Here is a 26,804-nt window from a genome sequence, read left to right as displayed (position 1 = left end):
CCTCCCACGGGCGGTGCTCGACTCTCCTGTGTTACTCTGCTCCGAGGGCGGAGCCAGCACAGTCCTGGCGGCAGCAGCATGGGGATTGGCGGTGACGCTAGGGGAGGGAGGACGTATTGCGTACAGAGGAGCTCCTGGGCGCGTGGCATTGGGTAACCTGGAGAAGGGGCGGTCGGAGACCATCTAGGCGACGCTGTGACTGGCTGGCATTCCTGTCAGTCAGTTGCATATTCAAACATGGCTGTGTTGACGTGAGGCATGGGGGCGGTGCGAGGCTTCTTGTGTTACTCCTCCGAGGGTGTAAATGTCACAGTCCTCGCAGGTCTTTGAAGCAGAAGAGACGTGCTTCTGAATCTTGCCAGCATGGGGATTGGCGGTAATCCTACGGGTGTGGTAAACACACAGAAGGGACCCCATCCTAGCAATGAGGACGCATTGTCTAAGGAGGGGCTCCTGCCGCCCGCGAAAATCCTAGTATCCCGTACAAGTAGGTGCACCAGAATCAGTGCTGTAAATGGGATGTTAAAGCGAGGGGTGTGGGGGGCATGTGTGTACTTAATCCACACCCCCTAACGTGACTCTCGCCAGTGGGGGTGGGGGGACAAGGTGGCTGATAGGTAACTGGGGCACACTTGCATTATTACCTTTGGTGTGCCGCTAGTGTGCCTTAGCTCTCGCACGCAACAGGCAGCCCTTTGGGCTGCTTCAATGAAAGGGCTGCATGATGACTACTCGGAAAAGTTCAGAGACATTTGGCAGCTGTAGCCGAAGCCACGGTCCCACTGGCTGCCTGCACATGTCAGTACTTCCGAAGTGCTGACACCTGCAGCAGTCCATGTAACTGCAACGCTTCGGCGGCTCGAGGTGTCGGCATGGCTGTAGCCAGTCGGGGTCAGCGGCAGGGCTCTGCCTCGGGAGCCCATTCTTAAGACTGCTGGGGCTTGGCCCTAGCCCTCTTAAAGTCCTGACCAGAGTCCACCCAGGACCGCAGTTACCATGTGAATGGCTGCATAATGCTGCATGCTTTATAAAATACTGACTTTGGCTTTACAACTCAAGGGGGATTTGTTAGGCTTACATTAATCTTCCTCTTTGCCCCACCACGCACCGTATCCTCTGTACCCCCTTATCATTTCTTTCACACTGGTGCTTTATTTCTTACTCTCTCGCTATCTCCCTTTGTCGCTCATATTTCCTCTTGCTCCTCATCAATGGCACCCTCTGTCAATGGCTTCCTCCCTTGCTCTGTTCCCTTTCTCATCCTCTTGCGCACCTGCACCCCATATCACATCTTCCTTTGAAACTGTGCACTCTCCTCCTTGCACCCCGGTGCCTATGAATGCAAAGAACAGCAGTAAACGCCAAAACTAATGGCATTGCAAATGCATGTTCTGAAATGTGTCAAGCTGATTTATCGCATTTGCACCACTTGCAGGCTTACTAGGAATTTTCTAACCCCTCTTGAATTAGGGTTTGGAAACCCACTGGCCAGCACCCCCGTTCAGAAAAGGATTCCACCACCACTGTTCCCAAGTTCGTTATGTCTATATGATACAAAGATATAACCTAAATAAAGTACTTGTCTTGTTTGGGAAAGAATCGTAACATCTCCCAAGAAATCTGGTTTTCATTACTTTGTACTTTCTACATAGCAGGCGTCAGTAGCTCACCCAGTCCCGCTTCTATTCTTGAACTTCTGTCTGTTGGCGGTGTGTTTCAGTGGGTGGCCAGAGTGAAATATCTAATAATTGAGTTTTTTTCCACCAAATTTCAGAGACCTTTCCCTCTGCCCACCCACCAAAACACACCGCCAACAACAGATGTCCTACCTTCTCACGTTCCCACAGGTGTCCCGACGTAAACGGTACTTCACATGTGTGGATGCACCTACCTCGGCGCAAAGGGAAAAGGCTAACCCACTGGTAACCCCAAGCGTTTCAGCAGAGCAGATTTTGCTCATGTGGACAATTTACAGATTTGGGCCTAGGGTGTTGAAGCCACCAAGGAAAACGGAGAACCCCATGCATTTCCGAAAAGAAGACACCCGTGGGCACCCCCCTTTCCACTAAAAACATCCATGGTGGTTTAGTGACCCCCACACCCACTCAAAACAAGTTATATTTTATTTTGCCTCTTTCCTAGGGGCAGATTGTCATGGAGGGCTACATGAGATGTTCGCATCCATTTGGGGCGGGGGGGAAGGCCAACCCCCTTTCCACTAAAGAAATCTATGGAGGTTCAGTGGCCCCCCCACACCCACCCAAAACAAGTTATAATTTGTTTTATTTTTGTTTTTCCCCTTTCCTAGGGGCAGATGAGCACATGTGTGGCCATCTACCCCCAGGGGGCAAAACGTACTGCCCAGGGGTGGCTCTGCCAATATTTGCAGTGGCCTCTCCCCTCACCCCAAATGGATGGGGGCATGTCCTGTACCCCTTCCTAGGGGCAGAAATCTGCCCCCAGGGAGGCTGCATAAGATGCCCCCCATCCACTTAGGGTGGGGGGAGAGGGCCACCCCCTTGCAAAAATCCCTGGTCACTAGTGGTCCTACCCATATATGTTTTGTTTTGTGTGGCCCCCTTCCCTGGGGCAGATGATCACCCATCTGCCCCAGGGTATTGCCCCCCATGCTTTAGGGGCCAGGGGGGAGAGGGCAGCTTACATAGTAAGCAGCCCCTCCCCCATTTCAAAAACAGATCCCTACACATATTCTGGGGGGGGGTAAATGACATTACATCCCCCCACTTATAATTGTGTGGGGGATGTGTCCCCCCATGCCCTACGCCCATGTCTGCACCCCCACCTCCTGCATTCTCTTGACGCCACTAGCTTTTGCCTCTGCTGCTTTGTTTACTATGTGCTTGCAGCCTCCTTTCTCGACTCTTCACTTGGCCCTCTTCTTATCTTATTTTCCCTCTCCTTCCTGTTTTTACTGTCATCTTTTTGCCTGTTGCGTCCCTTCTTGCCTGAGATGATGCTGCCCGATGTTCCTGTCAATTACCTGCTTAGTCTAAAATGCCTGACGGCATGGCATGCCTGATGTAGCCCCTCATTCCATGCGGCCAGGCTTTTCCAGTCTACGTTCACTCTTACCTACTTAGTCTAAAATGCATGACGGCATGCCTGATGTAGCCCCTTGTTCCCCGAGACGAAGCTTTTCCTGGCTGCACTCATTTATACCCACTTTTTCATAGTTGCATGTCTGTATGCCTGATGTATCCCCTCATTCCATGAGGCGGGGCTTTTCCAGTCTGCATTCACCCATACCTCTTTATTGCATTTCTGGGTTTCCTTGATGCTGTCTACCAATCTGTTCCAGCACTTCCTTTCCTCCCACTTGCACATTCCAAATCGTCTCACGACCTAGTCACAATTAGCTTTTCTCCCTTCCATCCTGCACATCTCCTCCTCCCCACTCTCCTACTGCACGCTTTGAACGTTTCAAGACCTTTTTTTTTTTAGAACGTTTTTATTTTTTCTGCTTCTCTCCCCCCTTGTCTTGATGCGCCTCGATTTCTGCTATATAGTGCGCATTACAAATGTGAACAAATACTCCCTGGCCATTAGACGGCAAGAGCTAAAACATGATTATCTGCACATACAATAGCAGTGCCCTGCAAATCCCCATCTAATATGTAACACAAGCCAGAACTGTTGGCTTTGTCAATGCCTGTTTTAACAGGACTTCAGCTCAGGGCACATAAGTGGCTGAAGACACACTTGGCCATTTACAGCACTCATTAAGCAATTAACTCTCGGCAGACAGCTTAGAAATAACACGGGCGGGGCCGAATGCAGCAGAATATATGTCGCTGCTTGATGGTGAACTTCTTTTGCTGATTTTTACAACTTTTCTTACCGCTAAAAAGGTGGGATAGACCCCCTCGGCTTCCAGCCATCTACTCTCGTTCTATAGACCTCACCTAAACTTACTGTCTACATTTTTGCTATAAAAACGGGTTACAAAATGCAGCAAAACAATTATCGGCGACAACGTAATTTTGGCAAACATGGATAATATAAAATAGCCAAACGGGATGGGAATCTTACTCTTAGGACCTGAGTTTCACACCTTCAAAACGTCTAAATCATGGATTGCGGGTCTCGCTCATTTAGTGGTAATATCACACCTCAGAGTACTGTGATTACATGGCAGTTCCCCATTAGTGCTTTTTTTTTTTTTTTTTTAGATAAGCATTGAAGTAATCGCCTGTGGCACCTTGGAGAAAACTAACAGACTTGTAAAAGAAATGTAACTACTGGGGGCTGGCGTTTTTCCATTGCCCCCCCCCCCCACGGTGCTACGTCTCCTGTTACAAAGTATCAATTGAACAGATCACTGCATTACACTTTCCACAACAATGACAGGCGGTGGCTGCAATACATTGTATCAATAACGGACTTGACCATTGCAAATATTTTTCTGCTCTGAAGTGCAACGATAAGAACACATTCACAAGCAGTGGGTCGTCTATGCCTGTCTGTTTCTTTCTAGTCTTGTTTCTATGTTTTCGTTTCTCTTTCTTTCACTGTCTGCTCTTTTATTTCTTCCCTTTCATCATTGGTTCACTCCAGTTCGTATTTCCTTCCCTCCTTTGTTGGTTTTCATTAATTTTTTTTCTCTCCCTCCTTTCATGTAAAAAATGTCCTTTCAATCATTTGTTTGTTTCAGCTTTGTCTTTCTCTCCGTTTCTTCATTACATCTTGTTTCACTTTCTTCCTCTCCCCCTTCTTTCTTTTCTTTCTCGTTCCTCTTTTTCTCTTCACTTTCACACTACTTCCTCCCATCTTGACTTCTTTCCTACATTCAATCTGTCCTTTCTCTCATTCTTATTTTCTTCTCACTGATAAACGCCACGAGCTGCACATGTTAAACTTTCATCCACTTGTTGACTTTGCGCTTTTCTAGTGAATGATGAATTTGTAGATCTTACAAATGGAATTGAAATCTTTTTTTTCCAGTAAAGGAAGAGCAACCTTAGTTGCTGTTACATTGTTACTCTAATCATGATATTTAGTATTTTATATATTTATTACATTTATGGAACGCCCAAACCCAGTGGTATCACAGCGCTTGTTATGGTGCAGCAGGTAGAGACAAGGTAAGCGCATTAGTCGTATTTGTTGAAAAGATTTTTACAAGCTTTTTGAAGGAGGCATGTGAAGGTTTGTTTCTGATGTGAGCCAACAGGGGTTTCCAAAGTGTGGGAGCAGTGACACAAACTGACCCCTCGTTGTGTTTTTTTTTTTGTTTTTGTTTTAATTTTATTTTTTTCTTGAAGCGAGGGGTCCTGCTGGTGCCAGATCTGAGGGAACGCATCAGGATTTTCTGGGAAACGCTGTTGAGGTACAGGGGGGACGGGGCTTTGTGAATGCAGTGGTAGGCAAACGTTTTGAAGTCCATGTCGAGCTGTGATGGACATCCAGTGCGCCGCGCGCCTGGTTGCGATTGGATCGGCATAGGCCTAATGCTGCGCGCAGGGCTTTGCTCTGCAAGAGTTGGGCTTTATCCAGTTTGGAGGCTGGGGTGGCCATGAGCAGGACATTACATAAGTATCCGCCCTTTCTATGACTGGCAGCAAAGTCTTTACACTCCTTCAGCCAGGAATAACTTAACGGCTGGTGGTTTTGCCTCAGAAGTGAGCCAGTTACACAGGGCAACAGTTCACACTGTAAGACCTTCACTTCCGGTTGGCTATTTCTCCCTCTTTCTTTCTATGCAATAAAGAATATTTAATTTGTGGCCTGTTATTCCAATGGTCACTATCACATGGTCTGGTGATGCTGGTGCAGATTCTTTTGAGAGCCTTTGTGGTGATGGGGGAGGGGCTTCGAGTGACATGTCTCTATGAGCTCCTCGTGTATGCTGCTGAAGTAGCACACGGAGTTGAGCATTGCAAAGTTCCCTTAATGGCTCTTTCTGAACCTGGCTTCCTTGGTCTGCAGCTGGGGGGGTGTGGGGTGAGGAGGCTGAATGGAACCAGCTTAATTATGATTAGGAATGGGTTGAAGCATTGCGCGGATAGTAGTCCCAGCCAACCTCTTATTCTAGGTTGGAAGAGTGTGGGTATTTTCCCCAGTTGTAAAGCATGAGAAGGGCTGGCGCGCGATTCCTCTGCTCATGTTTACGGAGGGGGCGCCAGGTTCATCTTATTTTTTTGGCAAGAAGATTGGCAAAGTATTCCATCTTCATTTATCAACCAGATAGTGGAAGAAACTTGGGGCCTCTTTCACAGAAGCGTTTTATAATGGCAAACCCCCATTGGAAAACGCTCTGTGAATTAGGCCCTTAACTTTGGAGGAGTCAGTGGAGAACGGAGTGACGTTTAGTTGACGAAAGAAAAGAAAGCAGGGAAAGCGGAAAAGAATGAAAGACGAAAAGTGAACGAACGATGAAAATGAGTGCATGGAATTAAAGTGACAGAAAAAGAACGAATGAGAATGAACGACATGAAGAAAAATAATTGGTAGATGGAAGTAAACAAAAAGCAAAGGACAAAGAAAGAACATGGAAGGTGAAAAGGACTGTACAGAAAGAAGGAAACCGCAAAAGAAAGAATGGATGTTTGAAGAAAGGAACATTCTAACAATGTACTTATACAGCGCTTCATGCCGGATTCCCCCGGTTTCTAAGCGCTGTAATAACATGTGCTCCTTTTTTGACTTCTGGCGAATTAAAGGGCAAGTCAGGGAGTTCTGATGTAAGACAACAACATACTCGAGAACTGTCCACTCGCACTGAAGAAGATAAGAATGGGGGAGAAATGAAGATGGATAGAAAATATATGAAAAAGAATCAAAGATAAAGAAAGATTGAATAAAGGAGAGGCGGTAACAAGTCCCAGACTTGGTCTCGTGTGTGCTTTTGTGGCGCTGCTCTTTGGAAGAGTCACAGCGCCACCCAGTGGGTGAAACGTTGTATGACGTAAATGTCTAGATTACTTCTGTCATTGCTCCGTGATGCAAAACAACCTTTAGGAACAGTCTTTTCTTTTGCAGATCATAATCTGAGGTGCTTACTGAGAAGAGCGACCGGACCCCGATTTCTGGCTGTTTATTTAGCAGGCCTGGTGCTCGTTGTACTTGCCCTGGGAGCTTACATTGCAGGTGAGTGTGTGTGTGTGTATCTGCAGGACAGAAGTCCTTGGTGATCCGCCGTCCCAGCGCTCTCGCTGAGCGATAAGAGGTTGTGCCAGGAAACGGGGGTCTTTCTAGCAGAGGAGCGGACGGCGGTCAGAGCTGGAGGGCTTCAGAGCTCCGGCCCTCACAGCAGCCGCCCTCCTCCCCTGCAGTTCTCAGAGTCCGGACTTGACTTGTGAAATCAGAACGGCACACAGATTCGCATCTGTTTTCTTTAAATAATTGTACTATGTATTTGCTGTTGCGTAACTGCCGAGGTTTGGATTTCAATTTCAAAGTGGCAGATTTGAAAAAAAGTCAGCCATCAGTATTTTGCAAGAAATTGTCAACTTGTTGGTTGTTTCGCCGCAGGAGCATGGACATTTTGCCTACTTTTGAGGCACGAAACATTTCGGCCTCTGAAATGGCAGAAATGTGTGCACACCGCCAGCAACAAAAAAAACACAAACATTATCTATTTCGCTCCTAATATCTAATCTAACTATATAGTAAAAGGCCAGATGTATGTAATTGTAGCGTCTGAGGGGGAGGAGTTGAGGGATTTTCGCTCCTCAGAGTGAATTGTGGGTGTAATGTGTCCTGTCGAGAGACCGAGAACTAGTGCATCTTTATACATAAATGCAAAATAGCCGTGTCTCTGTATAGTGCCTGTGCTGCATTAACTGGGACACTGGAATAAAGGGATATTTCCCCATTTACATAAACTGTTGTACACCTGCCCATTGTCATTAAAACATGGTTTCCCTTTTGCTGACTTTAATCAAAAGTGATGGAAACTGACAGGATGAGGCGTAGAGAGATGGAAGAATTAACCAAATAAAGGGGTGAAATAATTAAGCATTATTTCCCCACTTTCGTGTGTTGCTGCTGTTTAGTCACATGGGTAGGTTTGTTTAAAAAATGTCGGCTATAGGCGTCTAGCAGAGGATGGATATGAGTGGGGGGGGCTCTTGGGAGTATGTCATTATTTCAATATGGTGCTGTGGGGTGTTGTAATTTCTCACGTGTGCAGTTCATTGTATGTGCGGAGGTAGGAAGCAACCATTGGCAAAGCCAACATTATTTTATGGGCTTTTGTACAGTGGCAATGCTTTTTGTTGCTAAATACTGACCTTCCAAGTCTAGGTGCTCAGACCATGCTTTGCAGGTGTTGCAGCCATACGTCAATCAGATTTTATGCTGTGCCAGTCACCACCATAGTGGTTTTACAGCAGTGCCCAGGCACTCACGGGACGCATGCCATGCGTTATTTGCCAGGGCTGTCGCATCATTGCCAGGTACCTGCGCCAGTTGACATCTTCTGCTATGAAACGCCCAACTACTCTAAAATTATGTCAAGTGCTGCAATCATTTGCCACAATACTCTCATCTTATGCCAGGCTTTGCCACCATTTGATCTATGTTGGCATTCTGGTCCCAGACACTCAGACCATCCTTTCAAGACATTCTCACAGCACGCCGACCATTGCTGTCAACGTATGCCAGCCATTGCTGTCACATGTCGAGCATATGTAATATCAAAATCGCACCTCAGAAGCAACAGTCCATTTTTACACAGCTCTCAGCGCATGCAGCTTTATATGTTAGTTTAGATTGTTTGATGGAGATAAGTGCGCCACCCAGAGTCCTCAAAGGTTGCAGGGGCGGTGGGATGCGGTGCAATTCTGAGGTCCATGTTGTAAGTGACTTCAATTCAGCAATCCATCTAAGTCAATGCCTAGTCTGGGATGCCCAATGGAAGCCCTTATTTAGATATTTTTATGTCAAGTTCTTAAATATGGATGATAAACCCTTGTATAACGCCCCTCTTTGAATCCCCCTGACCTCACTGAGCCAAGAAGTTTGTTTTGCAAATTAAAAGGATTATTGGAAAAATTAAACAATATATATATCATACTTTTATGAATAAATTCATATTTGATAGCACACTTATGAATATGACAGTGATCAACAATGGATATTACGGTAGCACAATTCTTTAATTACTTAGGAGTTGGTAGAGAAAGGATAAGGTAGCTGAGAATACTATGTATGGTTTCAAGTAAAAGCAATAATGGAAAGAATGCAGCACAGAAATAAACTGATATGGTTTCAACAGTAGATAATATGATCACTTTTCCCTTGTGATAACTCACTCCCCCCCGCCCCTCCACCCCCTTATGCAATAGAAAGAGATGGAAAGGAGAGCACACAGTTTTCAGGAATACAATGAAATGCAGTTCAAATTCCAGTCCCCCCCCCCCCACCCCTCAGCAAGCTTAGAGAAACGGGGATGATTTTAAACACAGGCCAAATACTTTTAAATGTGATTGCAATGGAGTGAAAAATATGCTAAAAATGATTTTAATTCCCTATAGGAGATTCAGGGTAGGTGACGGCTACTTTGAATTAGTTCAGGTCAACACTAGCAATGATTCATGAATGATTATCAGAGTGAAAACGAATTTCAGCAGTGGAAAGCAAGAAGCAGCTATTTTTACAAGTGGTGAAATTGAGCCAGTTTGCAATTCGCTGCACTTTTTCCGAGTGCGTCGATCGCGATTATGGAAAAACTATAAGGAGTTGGGGTTTCGTTTTCAGTTCAAAAGATGCAGACGTTTTTGTGGAGGTAGATTTTCAGAATTAAGTCAAGATTTCAGAATGACAATTGCGCTTTAACAGGTTGGAAATCACAGAATGGACACACGATTTCTATGCAGTTCTGGACAGGTTGAAATTTATTTAAACTAAGGGATTGGTTCTGTACAGTTCTTACATACTCACTCCTAGTTTTGGAAGGGGATGGACCACGTCACCGATCTGGTCAAGTTTGGGCTGCGGTTCTCTCTCCGGACAGTCTCTGGCACTGGTTCTGCTCACAGCGGTCTGGTCTGGGTCTGCTATCGGCACTGCACAGCGGTCTGGTCCGGGTCTGGTTCTGGCACAGAGTTCTAGCCAGAAGCAAAACGGCTCGCCCGGCTGTTGAATAGTTTAGGTAGAAAAAGATTCTGAAGCCTGCTGAGAAGTTCAGCTTTTGGTTCAGGCCTCTCTGCTTCAAGTTATCTGGAGTTTTTGTCTGGATATGGTCGGGCAGCGTGCTGCGCAGAAATCGATTGAAGAATGGAAAATGCATCTCTCTATCTGGGTCTCAGTGGCTCTTTTTATGTCTTTTGAAAGTGGGTGGGAAGGCTGACTTTCTATGCCCAACCCTCTGAGGATCCTGATGGGTTGAAGGATTTACTATGACCTGACTGGAGAACAGAGTTGTGAGTCAGAATGTGTCATCAGGTATCATCTTTATGGCTCAAGGAGAGGACACTCCCCTTTGTGTCCGTACAACATATCTTCTTTTTCATAAAACACATAATTGCAATATACCCCACTTGTTAATATTACCTAAATTGCATGACAGATTGCTTAAGGTACAGTTTGGCTCAAGTCACATGTTTCTACGAGCTTGGGTTCAGAAATGACAACATTTTGCGCTTTTGATGAGTTTCGCAATATTGGTTTTTCATCAAATCTGACACGGAGGTACACCCCCTCTCTGAGCATATTACTGGAAGTTTTTAGGTTTCTAGCATAAACCCTGCACCCACAATATTAATAATTGTGGGGCTTGGCCTCGGAGCATCCTACAGCGTCCAGGTTCGTCTCAAATTGTGGGTGCATTTTTCATATTAAGAATCCCCAAATTGTACATTTGTCAGTTTGATACAATATTTTATAAGCAATTTAATAACATACATTTGCCTCCCCTTCAGTACACCCATTTGTTTGTCCCCACCCCTAGAAACTTGGCTCTGACTCAGGGATCAGATGTCTTGCCTTCCCCCAGAGCAGTTGTTCAGGCACACCCAAATCAGCATATTCAGTTCAATTGAAAGAGTCTATTGTCTTGACTGAGGTCAGCAGACCAGGGTGCCTTGGCCAATTCCTGTTCACACATCTCTTGGCCAAGGGCAGAAGGAAGCTTCTTTGTCTAGAGATAAGGTGTTGAATCTATTTGATCCCATATGTGGGAACACTTTTTATCTCTGCAACCAATATCTACAAATTGTCTTTTCTTGCAATATAACCCACATTTTTTAATACATACATTAAACAATTGCTTCCTTCAAGTCATTTTAGAATAAAATTGTATCCACCTCTTAGCAAGTCTTCCTTTGGCATAGTTTGGGCTCCATGTTCAACTTTACAAAGACACTGGTGGTTTTAAAACGCCGGCTTTCTGGTAGTGGTGAGTCACGGTACTGCACCTTTTTGACAGCTGCCTTACCAGTAAGCAATCCTCAAAATATACTTTGTTCAAATATAGATGCACTTCTGTGGACCTCAGATTCGTGTAGATTCTTGCGGCAGAATGTTGACCCCCCCAGTCCCCAGCCGCCCCCCCCCCCAACAAGGAGGTGGGATCTTTTTAGTGGTTTTGTGAGCCGTGATTTTAGTAATTTTTGTCAATCAAGAAAATGAATTGTTGAACAGCTCTATATTCCTTTGTCTGCTTTTGTTCTGTGGGCAGCCAAAGGATGGGGCTGGCAATGGTCTCCTGTATTAACACTGGCCGAGGCAAAAGAAGATGGTGGCAAAAGAAGATGGTGGCCTATCTATCAGGTTTTCACTGTGCGTTTTAGGATGATTCTGGCAAGCAGCATGCTTTCCGGTGGCCAGTCTAATGTTGCTGCTGCCCGCGATGTTGTAGGGCTTGGATGCGTGTTTGAAAACATCCCACAATGTAAAATTAGACATGTGTTCCATGAAGGAACTGCACTTTGCTTAAAAACATAATCTGTGAAAGAGAGACTGTGACGGCCTGACATCAAAGCCTCGTCACTTGCATATGCTTGATTTGGCAAAACGATGGTGTGGAGAGTTGCCCAGAACTATGCCAGGGGTTAGGATTAATTCCAAACCTTCCAGCCATCCACTCTTTTGTTTGTTATCTGAAAATGGCCGCCAGGTGGCTTAACATGCACCCTTCAGACAATCCAACACTTTTTACAAATATTCTATGATTGGAGGTAATATATAATTTTTTTTTTTTGTTTTATTGCTTAACAATTTTATCCTCGATACAATACCTAAAACAAATTATTACATACAGAATTCTAAAGCGACTCGAAGGGAAAAAAAAACAATTCTCTGTAAATATTGAACTAAAAATAATGTAACTGGATTTACAATAGAAGTACTTTATCCTGACAAACAATAATTCCACATATGGTCTGTTGATAAAAATAGTCTCTTGTGTACATCTGAAGCTCTTTCTCTTAACTGCTTCAAAGATTCACAAAATGCTTCAAAGATTCACAAAATACCAATAGATGTCCAGACGTTTCGCTCTCTCTCTCGTCCACGCAGAATCTGCAAAATGCAGCGTCCTTTCACAAGGCTTTATTTCAACCGAATGTCCTTAGTATACATCAAGTTCAAACAGAATTTTAGGAAAGTGGAACGAGCAGATTTACTAGAATAAATTGCTGAATATCGAGCTAAAGGGCCTTGCTTTTTGTGATCTTCGTTTTAAATGAGTTACAGTGGTGTATGAATGGAATTCCGTCACTTGCCCAATCCACTGCGTAGAGAGACTTCTTTATCCTGTCTCGATTACCCGTAAGATAAAGTACATCCTGGCTCAGCCAACAGCAATAAGGGAAACCCCTTTATTTCGGACAGGGCTTGCATACTTCCACCAAGACCAAAAACAACAAATTCACTGTTGGCGCCAACATCTTTTCCATAGAGTGATGGATATCTCCAGAATGCTCTGGCCTTCAGTGAAGTAATGCACAATTCATAGGCAATTATTGAATGTGATGTCGCATTTAGGAGACACGCTTCTCCAAATCAAGGCTTCTAATTGGGACAGATATTCTATTTCTGGGTCATATATCTCAATCCCGTACAATAGTTTGGGAACAATCTTGCCCCCAAAAAAGCACAAGGCAGGAAGTAAAGAGAACTTTGAGTACACTCAGCTTAGTTGATTCTTTGATAGCCTGGGTGTTCAACCAAGAACGAGTAGATAGAACAGATGGATTTTGAATTTATCATGAAGCCAAGATAAAGAAAAGAGCCAATGCGCTCCACAGGTTCCGTCTGATCATACCACTTAAAAGGAGCTTGTTTCCTAGCATTCGCTAGTTGCATTACTGTTGTCTTAGCTGGACTGACAGACCATGAGTGGGCATTCAGAAAGGTAGAGAAACCATTCAAGTCGTATTGGAGACCTATGGTGTGTTATCAAAGATTAGGTAGTCGCATGCATGGCCAATCCCCAATGGCCTTAAGATGGACAAGTAGGGAGTTGCCAAGGATTGAAGATATTGATCTAAGCCTGCCATGTACAGATTGTAGAGGAAGGGGCTAATATGCACACCTGCCTCACCCCTCTATAGATTTTTCAGGCGAGACAATGTACCTTGCTTATTTAGGCTGACTTGAATCGTGGAATGGCTATGTAGGGCGACTATCCATCTCAGTATAAGCCAGGGGGTATACTATATAATTATACCCCTCCTAGAATATCTGAGCAAAGAATTTTAGGGGTCAGGAAAAGTCGCATACGTGGCGACTTTTACATGGCTCGATTATCACATGGAACCTTTGTTTTGCATAAGTCACACCGACTTCGACGGGGCTGCCCAGACGTGTGGTCCCGGGCCTGCTAGGCCTAGAGACCCAACCTAGTTCCCACCAATGAGGCCAAACAAGGTTGATACGTATCTGGGGCTGCTTGTGGTCTCGTGCAGAAGGGATATGACCAAGCAGTTGGGGCTTGACTGCCCCTTTTGGGGTGGAACCAAGCCTGATTTGCACATGTTCTTTCCCCTTCTGTATAGGCTTGGCAGGTGAAGAACGATGGTCTGCAGGGCTGACCAGAGCTATGCCAGAGTTTAGGATGGATTTCAGACCTTCCAGCCATCACCTCTTTTTGCGTATACCTGATTTACAGCCTGACAATGGCCTTGGGGACCATTGGTAATGCAGGGCAGACACCGACGGCCTGATTTGGAAGACCTGGTAAATGCCCCGTAGAAATAAAACATCCACTCGCCTACCACCAACCACCCCCCCCCCCCCATCTCCTCCTGGTCTGTCAAATCCCCCCCACCTCCATTCTGAAGGTGATTGGGGGGGGGGGGGGAGTGTTGTCATGGCAGGTGCCTAGACAATTAATGTAAACTGTGCAGAGACGACGCGCTATAGGGTTACCATCCACAGAGCGCTTCTTGTGGCAACTTAAGACGCACATTCCACAAGTTTATACAAGCATTCAGATCCCCACTGGCACTTTCGGTAAAGTTGAAATGCGGCTTGCATATTACATTACGGTTAGAGATTCCCCTGTATTATGCTTGCCGTGAATTCTTCTAACTTCTGAACTATTCTTCAGAGAACATGGAGTGCAACACATTTCTTCATGGTGTCTTCTGTCTACAGGGACTTTTTAGCCTGCTGAAGAGAAGGGGTTTGTTTGGACAAAAATGAAGCTGCCCGTCAGATCTAGCAACACCTTACGGGGTGCTGTATTATTGACTCTTGTGTTAATGGTGCAGGAATGGTGGTGTGCCCTCGAAATCTGCTCAAACCAACAGCTCTGCATGTTTTGAGGTCACAGGACCGTTCTCACGCCGCAAGGCGAGTGCATGGAGCAGGGAAAGACAGTGGCATGTTCCCCTTCAGCCCGCCACCTTCACATCGCAGCAGAATATGGTGCTATTGAGAAAAGTGTTCTGCAACAGAACATAACTTTCCCAAATGTGCCCTGTTTTCAGAATTGGGACCTGTAGGCAAACGATCCTGGGAACTGCTGGACCAAATGTGAGTAGGGGATGCTCCTGCACCTCCAGGCATATTGAAGTCTCCTGGGTGTCGCTTTCTGGTGCATGTTTGGAACCAGGCAGCACCTCTACCATGTTCCTGTCTGCATGGTGTGCATGATCCAGGGGGCTTAGAGCGCAGCCTTGATGCAGCTGGAAGCGCAGTTAACAAAAAGTATATTTTTGTGTTTGTGTGTCTGCGCACATGCAAGGGATTTCTATGTAAGTGCGCGTATGAATGTGTGTTAATGTTCTGTGGTTGAACCTGTGAATGAGAGAGCAGTTTGCAGGTTGTGGTACATGACAGCGTTTGTAATTGGCTGTGTGTCTGCACATCCGAGCAACCAGTGTGTACATTTTCTAACGGTGGCATGGCATGTTTGACTTGTATCATAGGCAAAGCCAGCATGAGTGTTCTTACGTGCCCACATTGGCCTCCATTAGTGCAGCCAGCATGGACATGCTTTCTTACAGTGGAATACTTTTGTTTTTTTTTGTGTGGTGTTAGGCTAAAGCCAACAGGAGCATGTTCTTATGTGAGGACACTGGCATATATTGTCAGGGCCGGCATAGTCCTGTTTTCTTATAGTATCATTATTAACAACTCGAGCATGAATATGTTCTTATATGGGGGGCGTGGCCAACAGCCATGTGATGAAGACGTCCTCATTCATGGCTCCTGCAGATCCTCCATGTGAATATTGTGTTACTTGGCCAATGGCGACCCAAAATGGACTAGAATTGTGTTAAGTCTTTATGTGGTTGTGCGCGAGCCTCGTTCCGGCCGCGCATGCGTGTTTATAATAAAGACGGTCCGTGCGGCAGTTGCCGCCGGGACCCTGGAACATACGGACGTATGGCTCATTGTGTCTGAGTGCTTTTGGTAGTACAGGGCGGCCCGAGGGACGGGTGCGCCCATCACATTGGCGATAAGGCGGGATACCGAAGGAGAAGCGCTTGACGTGTATAAATGTGTCGTTTACTGGCATTTTTCTCCGCGTGTGTCACTAACTCGACACGAGTGATGGCGGACATTTTGTTTTGGCATGGGAGGCAGTAGTGGCTCGTGAGAGCGCTCGTACGCTGCCACGTGCTGAGGACAACAAACCCTCAATTTTTGGACACTCTGCAGCCCTCTAGCCCAGAGGACTGCACTTCCAACCTGGGCATCCCCGTTTTGGTGATCAGCTGCCAGAAGACAGCACCACTGTGCCACAGCCCAAGGTTCAAGGTACGTCAACGGCATTTTAGCCAGGTTTGCGGCCTCTAACACGGACTGAGGTGCCTGTGTGACCTGTGAAGATGGCAGACAGCGATGGAGAAGCTCCTGTGGCAGCAAGGGTGGTTTGGAGGCAGCATGGATCTCTACAGCCCATGCAAGAATTCGACACATCAGGGCCTCCCTCGAAGTTCGGCCTGAGATGGCTGCTTTGGATAAAAAAAAAAACTTGATATGTTCTTCACTGTGACAGGCGAAACGGATTACGATGCCAAAGTGGCAACGCTGCTATGCTCTGCAGGCACAGAGGTACTGCACATATATGAATCTTTCAACTTACCGGCAGTAACCTATGCGGCTATCAAGGCTAGGATCATTTTATTCCCTTATCCAATGTTGACTTTGAAAGATTTGTCATGTGCGGGGAGAAGCAGCATGAAGACGAGTTATTAGATCAGTTTTGTGCACGTCTAAGACAACTAGCAAGCATGTGCAGATGGGCAGATGCAGATTTCATGGTTCGCCATCAACTGATCCAAGGCTGCAGCTCCGGCAAGCTACGGAGACAAATTCTGAGGGAGCCGGGCATGACTCTTGCTCAAATCTTGGATAATAGTAGGGTGTACAAACTTGCTGAGAGTAGAGGGGTGAAAATGGACGCCGCAGTACGCCAAGGCAAGCACGAGGAGGCCTTTGCTGTTGGGAAACCAACTCAGTTGAAACCCCGCTGGAGCCAAAAGAGGCAGGAAGCAACGTCCCCGCATGGCAGTTCTGCCATCTTCCAGTATTGTGGATATGATTTGCCGAATGCAGAAGACTGCCCTGCCAAATCGAGAGGCTGCGGGAGATGCAACTTGCCGGGACACTATGCCAGGATGTGTCGGGCTGCTGCCCCAGTCCCTATGCAGAGGGAGCCAGCCAGGTCAGGCAGCGGTTTCAGGAGACAACGCAGTGTCGCTGCGCTGGAGCTAGAGGCCCAAAAGCTCAACATAGCCGAGGAGGAAGATGAAGAGGTCTTCTTCATTTCGAACTTGGATACAGGGACAAAGAAGCGCAGGCAACCGACTCGGTATGCGTGCTGGCCACAGAACATTATGAGGCCATTCCGGGCCCACCTCCCCTGGACAACGAGAGCCAAAATCTTTACATTTGGAGGTGACACTCCCCTACCCATCAAGGGAGTGTTCGTTGCCCCAGTGGCTCGTGGAGGTAAAGTGATCAGAGCGAGGTTTTTCGTCACCGTCAGCCCATGTTCCCTGTTGAGTTGTGCGGCCTCAGAGGCATTGGACATAGTACACTTTGCTCTGGAGGTCTACCAGGGCGATATTGATATTGGAGAAGTTCGCTAGCACCTTTCAGGGGATTGGCAAGCTGAAGGCGGAGCCAGTGCGGCGGCACATTGATGAGACCATCAGGCCGACAGCGCTGAAGCATCGAAGGATTCCTTTCCACCTTCGCTCTCAGCTGGAAGATGAACTCAAAACACTCAGTATGGACCTCATCGAGGGTGGAGGGGCCAACTCCATGGGTCTCGCCTATCGTGGCGCCTAAGCGCAAACAACCGGGCGTGGTACGCATTTGCGTAATATGGCTTCCGAATGCATTTGTCTCCCACACTTGATGACATTATCGGAGAACTACAAGGGGCCAAGTTCCTTTCTAAGCTGGATCTGAGAGCAGGTTACCACCAGCTTGAGCTGCACCCAGTCTCTAGGTACATTACCACCTTTACCACACATGAGGGCCTGTACCAGTTTAAGCGCCTCAGTTTTGGCATATCCTCGGCCGCAGAGGTCTTCCAAAATACCATCAGGGGTGCTCTGGCAGGGCTCAAGGGCGTAATAAATATGAGTGATTTCGTTCTGGTGTTCGCCACGTCCCACGCCGAGCACATGAAGCGGCTGGAGGCGACCATGCAAAGGCTGAGTGACCTAGGCCTCACCCTGCATCGCGAGAAATGCGAATACTTCAGGGACCGCATTGGTTTCTTCGGGTTCGTTTTCCACGAGAGTGGGGTGTCTCCGGACCCGGAAAAGATCAAGGACATCCGTGAGGCAGCAGCGACCCAGACGCCCATGGAGGTGCGCAGCTTTCTGGGGATGGTGAATTATTGTGGGAGATTCATCAAAGGACTGGCTTCTCCCTCTGAACCCATGCGGGCCCTGACCAAGAACGATGCAGTGTGGGTCTGGGACAAGTGTGAGCAGGAGGCGTTCTTGGTGATCAAGAGAGCATTATCTGACCAGGACACAATGGCGTACTTTGACCCTACTTCAGAGTCCGAGATTGTTGTGGATGCCAGTCCCGTGGGCCATGGGGCAGTGCTTATGCAGGTGGATGACGGGTGAAATGCTGCCCATCGCGTACGCGAGTAAGGCCCTGACAGAAACAGAGAGGCGCTATTCGCAGATCGAGAGGGAGGCGCTGGCGATCCTGTGGGGTTGCAAGCATTTTTGCTTGTACATCCTTGGGAAGCCGGTCAATGTTGTAACGGGTCACAAACCCCTCCTGCCCATCCTAGCGGGCGTATCCTCAAAGCCTCCCCCACGGATAGAGCGGTGGATGCTCGCTCTCATCAAATATTGCATCAAATTAGTGTACAGGCCAGGGATGAACAACCCGGCAGACTACCTGTCCCGCCACCCCAACATGGACTGCCTGTCGGGCAAGAGGGAGGTGGTGGAGTGCCAAGTACTTGTCCACAGCATTGTGGAAGGGGCGATGCCGATAGCCCTGGCCAGAGAGGTGGTGGCGAATGAGCCATCCAAGGATGAGGTGTTCAAGACCATCCAGGCTGCAATTCGCAGTTGGGAATGGAGAGATGTACTGCGGAACAATACGAGACGGGAAGACAGAGCACAGAAGGACCTGCAGTCGCTATGGAAGGTCTGTGACGAACTGTCCATCTCGGACGATGGGCTGTTGCTGCGGGGGCGGCAGATAGTCATACCCCAGGCGCTGAGGGCCAGAGTCCTAGAGTTGGCCCATACAGGACACCAGGGAGTAGCGAAAACAAAGGCTAGACTGCGACCGAAGGTCTGGTTCCCGGACCTAGAAAGCCTGGTAGAGACACACGTGAAAGGATGCTTGCCGTGCCAAGCAGCGAGCCCCCTTGAAAGAGCATCACCGATCAGCTCCATGGAGAGAAGTGAGAGGCCGTGGGGCACTGTCCATGCTGACTTCGGGTCCACTGGGAGGGGCATGTACTTTTTGGAAGTGGTGGACCAATACTCAAGGTATCCAGAGGTGGAGCTGGTTGACTCAACCGCAGGTGAACACACGATCCTCGATCTGGAAAAGATGTTTGACATGCATGGCTTTCCAGAAATCCTGTGCTTGGACAATGGACCGCCCTTCACTTTGCGCAGTTCATGAGGGAAAAGGGGATCCAGCACCGAGTCTCACCGCTCTGGCCCCGAGCGAATGGCAAAGTGGAGAGGCTCATGAGGACGCTCAATAAGGTCTTCCGCATAGCGGCCAATGGAGGAGGGGAACTGAAGAGAAACCCCTTCGAATTTTTCGGAGTACAGAACAACCCCACACCAGTCGACGGGGGTTGCACCAGCAGAGGCACTGTTCGGGTGCTGCCCGAGAGGACTCCTCCCTGAAGTTGAAGGCTGTGAGCCGGGGGGTCATAGACAATGACCTAGTGAGGCAAGAGCGAGAGGCACACAACGTAAAGGAGAGTGTCAGAGGATTGCAAGATCAGGAAGTAGCAGTGGGAGACTCGGTGCTAGTCAGAAACCGAAGGCCTGAAGGAAAGCTGTCGCTGCCGTTCGAACCCCAACCGTGGACCGTCACCCACGTGAAGGGGTCGATGGTGACTGCGGTGAATGAACAGGGGACAGTTACCCGAAACAGGTCGTTCTTCAAAAAGGTCGACATACGGCCCAGAGACACTGGCTCGAGGGAATCTGCATCGCAATAGGACAGTGTTGAGATCCCTGAGGAAGACACTGCAATGGATCAGTCGACAGCGGCAGCGACACCCCCACCCACCCCCGAGGAGTGGGCGGCGATATCCGGTGAGACAGTCGCAACCCACCGGTTTGGCTCAAGGACCATGTCCTGGACTCAGGTGACTGAGCATGAGACTGGCACGCGTCAGCAATCCACTGGTGGGCAAGTTAGTTGGTGTTACCTTATTTTGTTTAAAGAAAAAAAGAGATGTTCCGTCTTTATGTGGTTGTGTGCATGTGCGAGCCTCATTCCGGCCGCGCATGTGTGTTTATAATAAAGACGGTCCGTGCGGCAGTTGCCGCCGGGACCCTGGAATGTACGGACGTGTGGCTCATTGTGTCTGTGAGTGCTTGTGCAGGGCGGCCCGAGGAACGGGTGCGCCCATCACAAATTGGACGCACTGCTATGGGAATACCTGGAGGAGCTACAGGGGGAAAGTGGAGAGGCACTGCCTGGAAGAACCTTTTGCCCGAGAGGCAGGGTTGCGGACGTTGGAGCACAGACAAAGGAAAAATGGCGGCGGAGAGATCGCAGCTAGTTGGCTTTTGATAGTCACGCCGTGTGAGAAGGCATCGATGGACTGATGGGGGTTGGGAACCACTCTCGATAGAAATATCCACACATTGGGGGTGGGGGGGTTGTAAACAAAAGCCTGAGACTGCGATGAGAGCTTCTGCCCAAGGGCCCTGGCTGACCCACGGAGCGGGAGAGTACAGGCGAGTGCGGCTCGGTCGAGCAGAAGACTGCACATGGGGTGTGCGGGGTGTCCTTTCGACATCCAGGCTGCCTCCGGCGGTTGCGGGGACGCGTCCTGCCGGAGAGACGAGAGAAGCCACAACTGCCACCAGAGCTGTGGTATGAGAAGCAGAGGAGGAGCAGTGATCGGCACACACCAGAGCTTGTAGGTAAGGAGTGATGGCGGGGGGTGGGGCTGGCACACCGAGGGAAGCTTTACTGGCAATGGGTGCCCCCAACTGTACCCCCCACTCCTAAGTACAATCATAGAGAGGTGGTACCGGCAGTGTGCTGGCGAATGGTGCTGCATTGACACAGCACAATCCAGGCTGAGGACACCCCACGGTGGGGGGGGGGGGACTGCCTGATACTGACTCTGGTGAAGGAGAGTGCTGTGCGAAGTGCTGGACAATGGGAAGGGCTAAGTTACAAGCCCATAAACTAGCCCCAGGTGTACATAGTGCCCTCTACCAGTGCAGGAACTCTGATGCAAGAGAGAAATAGTAATAAGCAGCCCAGATGAGCCAAGATATTGAATATGCCCCTTCAAGAGACCATCTACAACTGGACAGGGGCACTGGCCTAAACCAGAACAGCTAGGCCCAGGTGGCGACCACAGAGTGGGCCTTCCACAAGTGTGACAACGGAGTGAGCAGGAAGCGGGCGCAGTGGACAATGGGAGCACTGTAAAGCACAGCCCACCAACCCCAAAGTGCTGCAGTAATATGGATCTGAGCGCACAGAGTCAGCGATTTATGGCAAGGGGAATACAGAGGGAACTCCGCTAGACGCAGAAGATTGTGCAAGTCATCCAGAGTAATGCAAGCACCCGAAATAGGGGTACAGATTCCATAGGGCGGAGCACACCGCAGACCGAGCAATATATGCGGTGAAGGATGGCGTCCAAGAACAATAAGAACAAAAATAAGCAAGCAATAAGCAAGCCAACCTGGACATATTTGCCAAGAGCTCACCCAGTAGTCGGGAAGCAGAATAAAAGGAAAAGGAACAGGAGCAAGCAACTGCCCAGAGCGGAATGGCGGATGATGGGAAACGACAGATCCTGAAAACCATTGCCGCACTGCAGACGACAATAGATGCAGTGCGCATTGATGTAGGGCTGTTGAAGCAAGATGTCAGCACCATAGCAGAACGCACAGGGAAGCTGAGGAACAGGTCAAGGAAAACACTGAAGCAAAGACGCAAGCAGCGAAAGACATTAATGTCCTGCAACTGAAGGTTGACCTCCTGGAAGATGGAGGTGAGTACACGAAGAAACAACGTGTGAATAGTGGGGCTGGCGGAAGAAGCGTAAGGGTCCGATCCAACCGTCTACATTGAGAACATGCTGCTCCAAGAAATGGGGACCGGGGAACTCGCACAGGGGTTCACAATCGAGGGAGCACATCGTTCCCTGGTTAAGCGGCTGCTGCCAGGGCCACCTCCCTGAAACCCCCCCCCCCCCCCGAGACCAGTAATAGCCAAGGTGTTAAACTATGAAGACAGAGAGAAGATTCTGGCCTACGCCAGATCGGGGGGAGAGATACAAAGAGAGTCGGCCAAGATTTCGGTCTATCCGGACTATACCTTCCAGGTGCAGAGGAGAAGGGCCCAGTACATTGCTAGAAAGGCTGACTTGAAATACATGCTGTTGTATCCGGCAAAGCTGAAGGTATTACATAATGGGAAGTCGTTCTTCTTGAGGCGCCAATGGAAGCGCAGGAGTGGATGGACACTGTGCAGACCCTGGAGACTGCGGATCAGAATCAATGCTCCAGAGAATAGAGGGACATCCATGGCGTGCTGGAACAGCGGAACTCATGCTGTAAGAGGATTCAATTCAACACTACAGCCAAGTCAATGCCTAGTCTGGGATACTGAATGGAAACCCTTATTGATATATCTTTATGTCCAGTTCATGCATTCTGGATGACTACCCCTATAACACCCCTCTCTTGGAATCCCACTGAGCCTAGAAGTAGTTGAGAATATAAACAATACAGATATATATCACACTTTATAATAATAATTGGATATCACACTTAATCTGATCAGTAATCAATGATGGATAGTCTGGCACTAGCACACTTGTAAATAGGAACAGAAGAATAAGGTGGTAGAGAATGCTTTATGTAAGTTCAGATGGATGCAATGTTGAATGAAATGCAATACAGGAAATACTCAATATGATTTCAACAAAACAATGTAATCACTTTTCTCTGGCAATGTACTCCCCCTCCCCCCCCCCTTGATGCAATGCAAGGAAATGGAAGGAAAGCACACAGTTCTCAGAAATGCAATCAAATGTAATTTAGTTCACCCCAGCAGCTTAGACCACAGAAGTTTAAAACACAGACCCAAAATGCTTTTATATGTGCTGGCAATGAAGTGAAAATGGGCTAAACTGATTTTAATTCCCTCTGGATGTTCAGGTTGATGATTAGTTGGTTTAAATTAGTTCAGGCTTACTTTAGCAATGTTCTAGTAATGATTGGCAGGTTAAACGCATTTTTGGCAAATGAAAGTAAGGAAGCTGCTGTTTTCACACGTGGAGAAATTTGCAAATTGCGGCAAATATAGGGAGTAGGAATGCGGTTCTAGGTTCGTTGAAAAGCCAAGATTCTCAGCTTTCAGAGGAAAGTTACTGCAAGTCTCTAAGACAAACGGTCACGGAGATATGAGCGATTAAATAAAGGTAGTTTTTCGGATTTGGAATGTTAAAATTCAAAGTGACAAGTGACAGTTTTGCAAAATGACAAGGTACAACTTCTAGGAGACAGTTCTGGTTAGATTAAAATAGATTGAATTATATTATTTTAACTAAGAGATTGGTTCTGCACAGTTCTGCTAGGTACTCACAATATATTTAGAAATAGAATGGGCCTCGCCACGGATCTGGTCAGGTTTTCTTCACTCGCCACGGACGGTCTCTGCGCACAGCGGTCTGGGTCAGCTCTCTGGTTCTGCGAACAGCGGTCTGGGTCAGCTCTGCTCTGCTGGTCTGGTCTGGGTCTCTGGTTCTGATCAGATCTGTGGGTCCGGATACAGCGGTCTCCGGTTCAACTGGTCTCTCTCTGGATACAACACTGCTTTCTGGCAAATGGCAAGAGTTCTTGCAAAGAATTCAAACAGCTTGCCTGGCTGTGATAGTGGCAATGATTTGAGGCCTGCTAAAGAGGGATTTGGCTTGTAGTTGACCTCTCTGCTACAAATTCTGAATTAAAGTCTTGGTCTCTGAAGGTGGATAGATTGAAGTCTCTATGTTGGCTCTCTGGAGGTTGATGGAGGTAAAGTATGGATTTTCCCGGCAGAGCGTCCCGCAGCAGATGGAATAGAATGTCCCTCTCTGTCCTGACTGTCTGCTTTTATGTGTTTTGAAAGTGGGTGTGTGTGCAGCATCACTAGCCAGCCCCTCTCTCAATTGCCCATTGGTCAAGCTTTCCTTTCTCTCTTGATTGGGGAAAAGGAGTGGAGTGTCAGAGCGATGTCATTTAATGGCTTGCAGAGAGGACACTCCCCTGTCAAATTGCACACAATCTATATTTGATCAAAAAGACCTATTTGCACAGGTACACATTTGTTTAAAATTACATACACCCATCACATATCACAGGAGGTATACCCTGTCCAAATCTGCTCTTCCTGGGGGCTTGCATTCAGAAATGGCAATATTTGCACTTTTTAACTGATTTTGCAATTTCGGACATTAACCCAAATGTACACACATGTGCGCAAGGAGTATGGACATTAATTGATGACGTGTCAGATTTTTAACATGCATACATTTTAAGTAATACCCTCTTAACTGCTAGCTTGCCCCCAGATCATACCACCGGTTCTAAAAACCTCTTAAAATGTGGGCAGAAAAATCACAAGAATTATGGTATCATTTATAAAATGTTCACAAGTCCGCTCTATGAATGATCCATCTTTTAGAGTTATGTTCTGGCCCCAAAGGGGTGTGGTTTTCCCCCAGCACAAGGTTGAATTTCTGGTTTTTCCCGTTCTGCCAAGCCAGCTTGCTCTCACAGGCAGTGCTCCTCCCCTTTCCTTCCAGGAGGAAGCTACATTTACGACTCCTGCCAATAAAACATTTGCCTGAGTCAGGACAGGGCTTTGTTCAATTTCCTGCAGAGCCCAGGTAATTCAATCAGAGAAGTGTCATATCCCTTTTGGTGGGAACAGCAAAAGGCCGCTAGGCCTGGGAACTGCTGTGGATCCAGTTTCACTCCAATTGGGGGGAAGTTGTCAAGCAGAATCCAGTTCCTTAAGCCAGGCCCCAGCTAATGTCACTTTTAGTTACCCAGTTTTCTGCATTCAAATAAAACTAACATTTTTACATATGCAGCTAGAATGCTGATTCGAAGTTTAAAACTATGACATTTAAACAATTGCAACCTATGTGACACTCAAAAGTAGGTCACTCATTTCTTTTAAACATTTAGATTTTTAGTGTCTTTCAGTCCAAATTTACTTAAACTGCTGAAATCCACAGCTCAGCCAGTCTTGTTATAAACCTTCAAGTCACTTCAGAATATAACTTTACATTGTATCCACCTCTCAGTAAGTCTTTCTTTGGCCTGCTTTGGGTTCATTTATTCAGTTTTACACACAAAAAAAAAGTCTGGTGGTTTTAAAACGCCGGCTTTCTGATAGTGGTGAGTACTGGTAATGCACCCATTTTTGGGATTTAAGAAAATGAATTCCCCACAATTCTAGGTTGCTTTTGGCAATCAGCATTGCCATTCCCAATGGTTTCAGGCTACTGTGTGGGTAGTCCAATGGGGTTTTTTAGGCAGTGCCCTTCTGTGCCCATAACATCGGCAAAAATGGGTGGCAGCCTATTCTTCATGCCTTTCCCTGGGCATTTTCTGGGAAGCTCTGGCCATCATGATGTTTTCAATGCCAGTACTGCACAGCTTTTGAGGTAGGGCTCGGATGCATGGGTAAAAACATCCCACAATGCGGATGTATATGTACTGGAATGGTGGGAATCCTGCTGTTCATACCAATACCTTAAGTAACAGGATAGCTGCTAGATAAGTGATGAGGTTACAGGAGCTGAAGCGTGAGTTACAGAAACTCGGAGGACGCCTAGAGCGGACTCGCTACCTCCCTGTAGAAGTAGTTTAAGGGCTACCATACAGTGCCCACCCGTAGGGCACCAGTAGACTAGTCTCGTGACCAGGTTGAATGGAGTGGAAACGGGAGAGTCCTTGCATGCGTGGCATAGCGGGACGATTTGGAGTTTGTTTGCAGTGGGGTTTGGGGGGGGAAGGAGGAGGGAAGATAGCCCAGCACGTATTCTGTCACGTTGCATTAAACAGTTACTGTGGCTTGCAATGGGATGGAGACCGCATTGACTCTCTAGAAATGGTAGACGCGATTTTAAAATCATGACCTGGAATGTCAGGGGGCTCAACAGCTATGTTAAACACAGAAGGGTGCGTATATATCAAACGGAATAAAGCTGGGATCGTTTTTTTTTACAAGATACACATTTAGATGAACAAAGACAGAACAGCTTAGAAAGGGCATGGGGAGGTATTATGGTGGGCTCCACATACTCTACGTATGCGTAAGGGGGGGTCCTTATTTGGGTGGACCCTGCGTTACCAAGTGCTGCCACAAAGAAGGATAATGAAGGGAGGATGGTGGTCTTACATGGGATGATAGAAAATCTGCATTGTAAATAGGTACGCCCCGAACCATGACGCTACTGCGTTCGTCTGGTCATTGTATGCAAGGTTGGGACCTTTCAGAGGAGAGAAGTTTCTCTGGGGTGGAGGTTTTAACTGTACTTTGGAACCCACAAGGGATCGGTCAGATGTGACGCACAAGAAGCCATCCCCGCCAGCCAAGGTGCTAAATGAGCTATTTATGCGCTTACAACTGAGAGAGACATGTGGAGGACTCGGCACAGGGAGGAGAGAGGATACTCCCATTAC

At 47.5% G+C, this 26,804-nt stretch overlaps 1 protein-coding gene across 1 annotated transcript in view; it reads left to right on the top strand.

Annotated features, from left to right (window-relative positions):
• Nucleotides 1-262: 262 nt before the first annotated feature.
• Nucleotides 263-26,804, top strand: part of LOC138580179 (C-type lectin domain family 2 member D-like) — a 67,765-nt gene continuing 41,223 nt past the window's right edge. The window contains exons 1-2 of the mRNA XM_069650507.1: nt 263-487; nt 7,000-7,107. Coding sequence (XP_069506608.1) covers nt 364-487; nt 7,000-7,107 — 232 coding nt within the window. The 5' untranslated portion in view covers nt 263-363. The remainder of the gene's footprint in view (nt 488-6,999; nt 7,108-26,804) is intronic.

The sequence above is a fragment of the Ambystoma mexicanum genome, chromosome 3p (genome assembly GCF_040938575.1).
Source record: "Ambystoma mexicanum isolate Mex_15411 chromosome 3p, UKY_AmexF1_1, whole genome shotgun sequence".
Classification (NCBI taxonomy): Eukaryota; Metazoa; Chordata; class Amphibia; order Caudata; family Ambystomatidae; genus Ambystoma; species Ambystoma mexicanum.
This window is presented reverse-complemented; position numbering and strand designations above follow the sequence as displayed.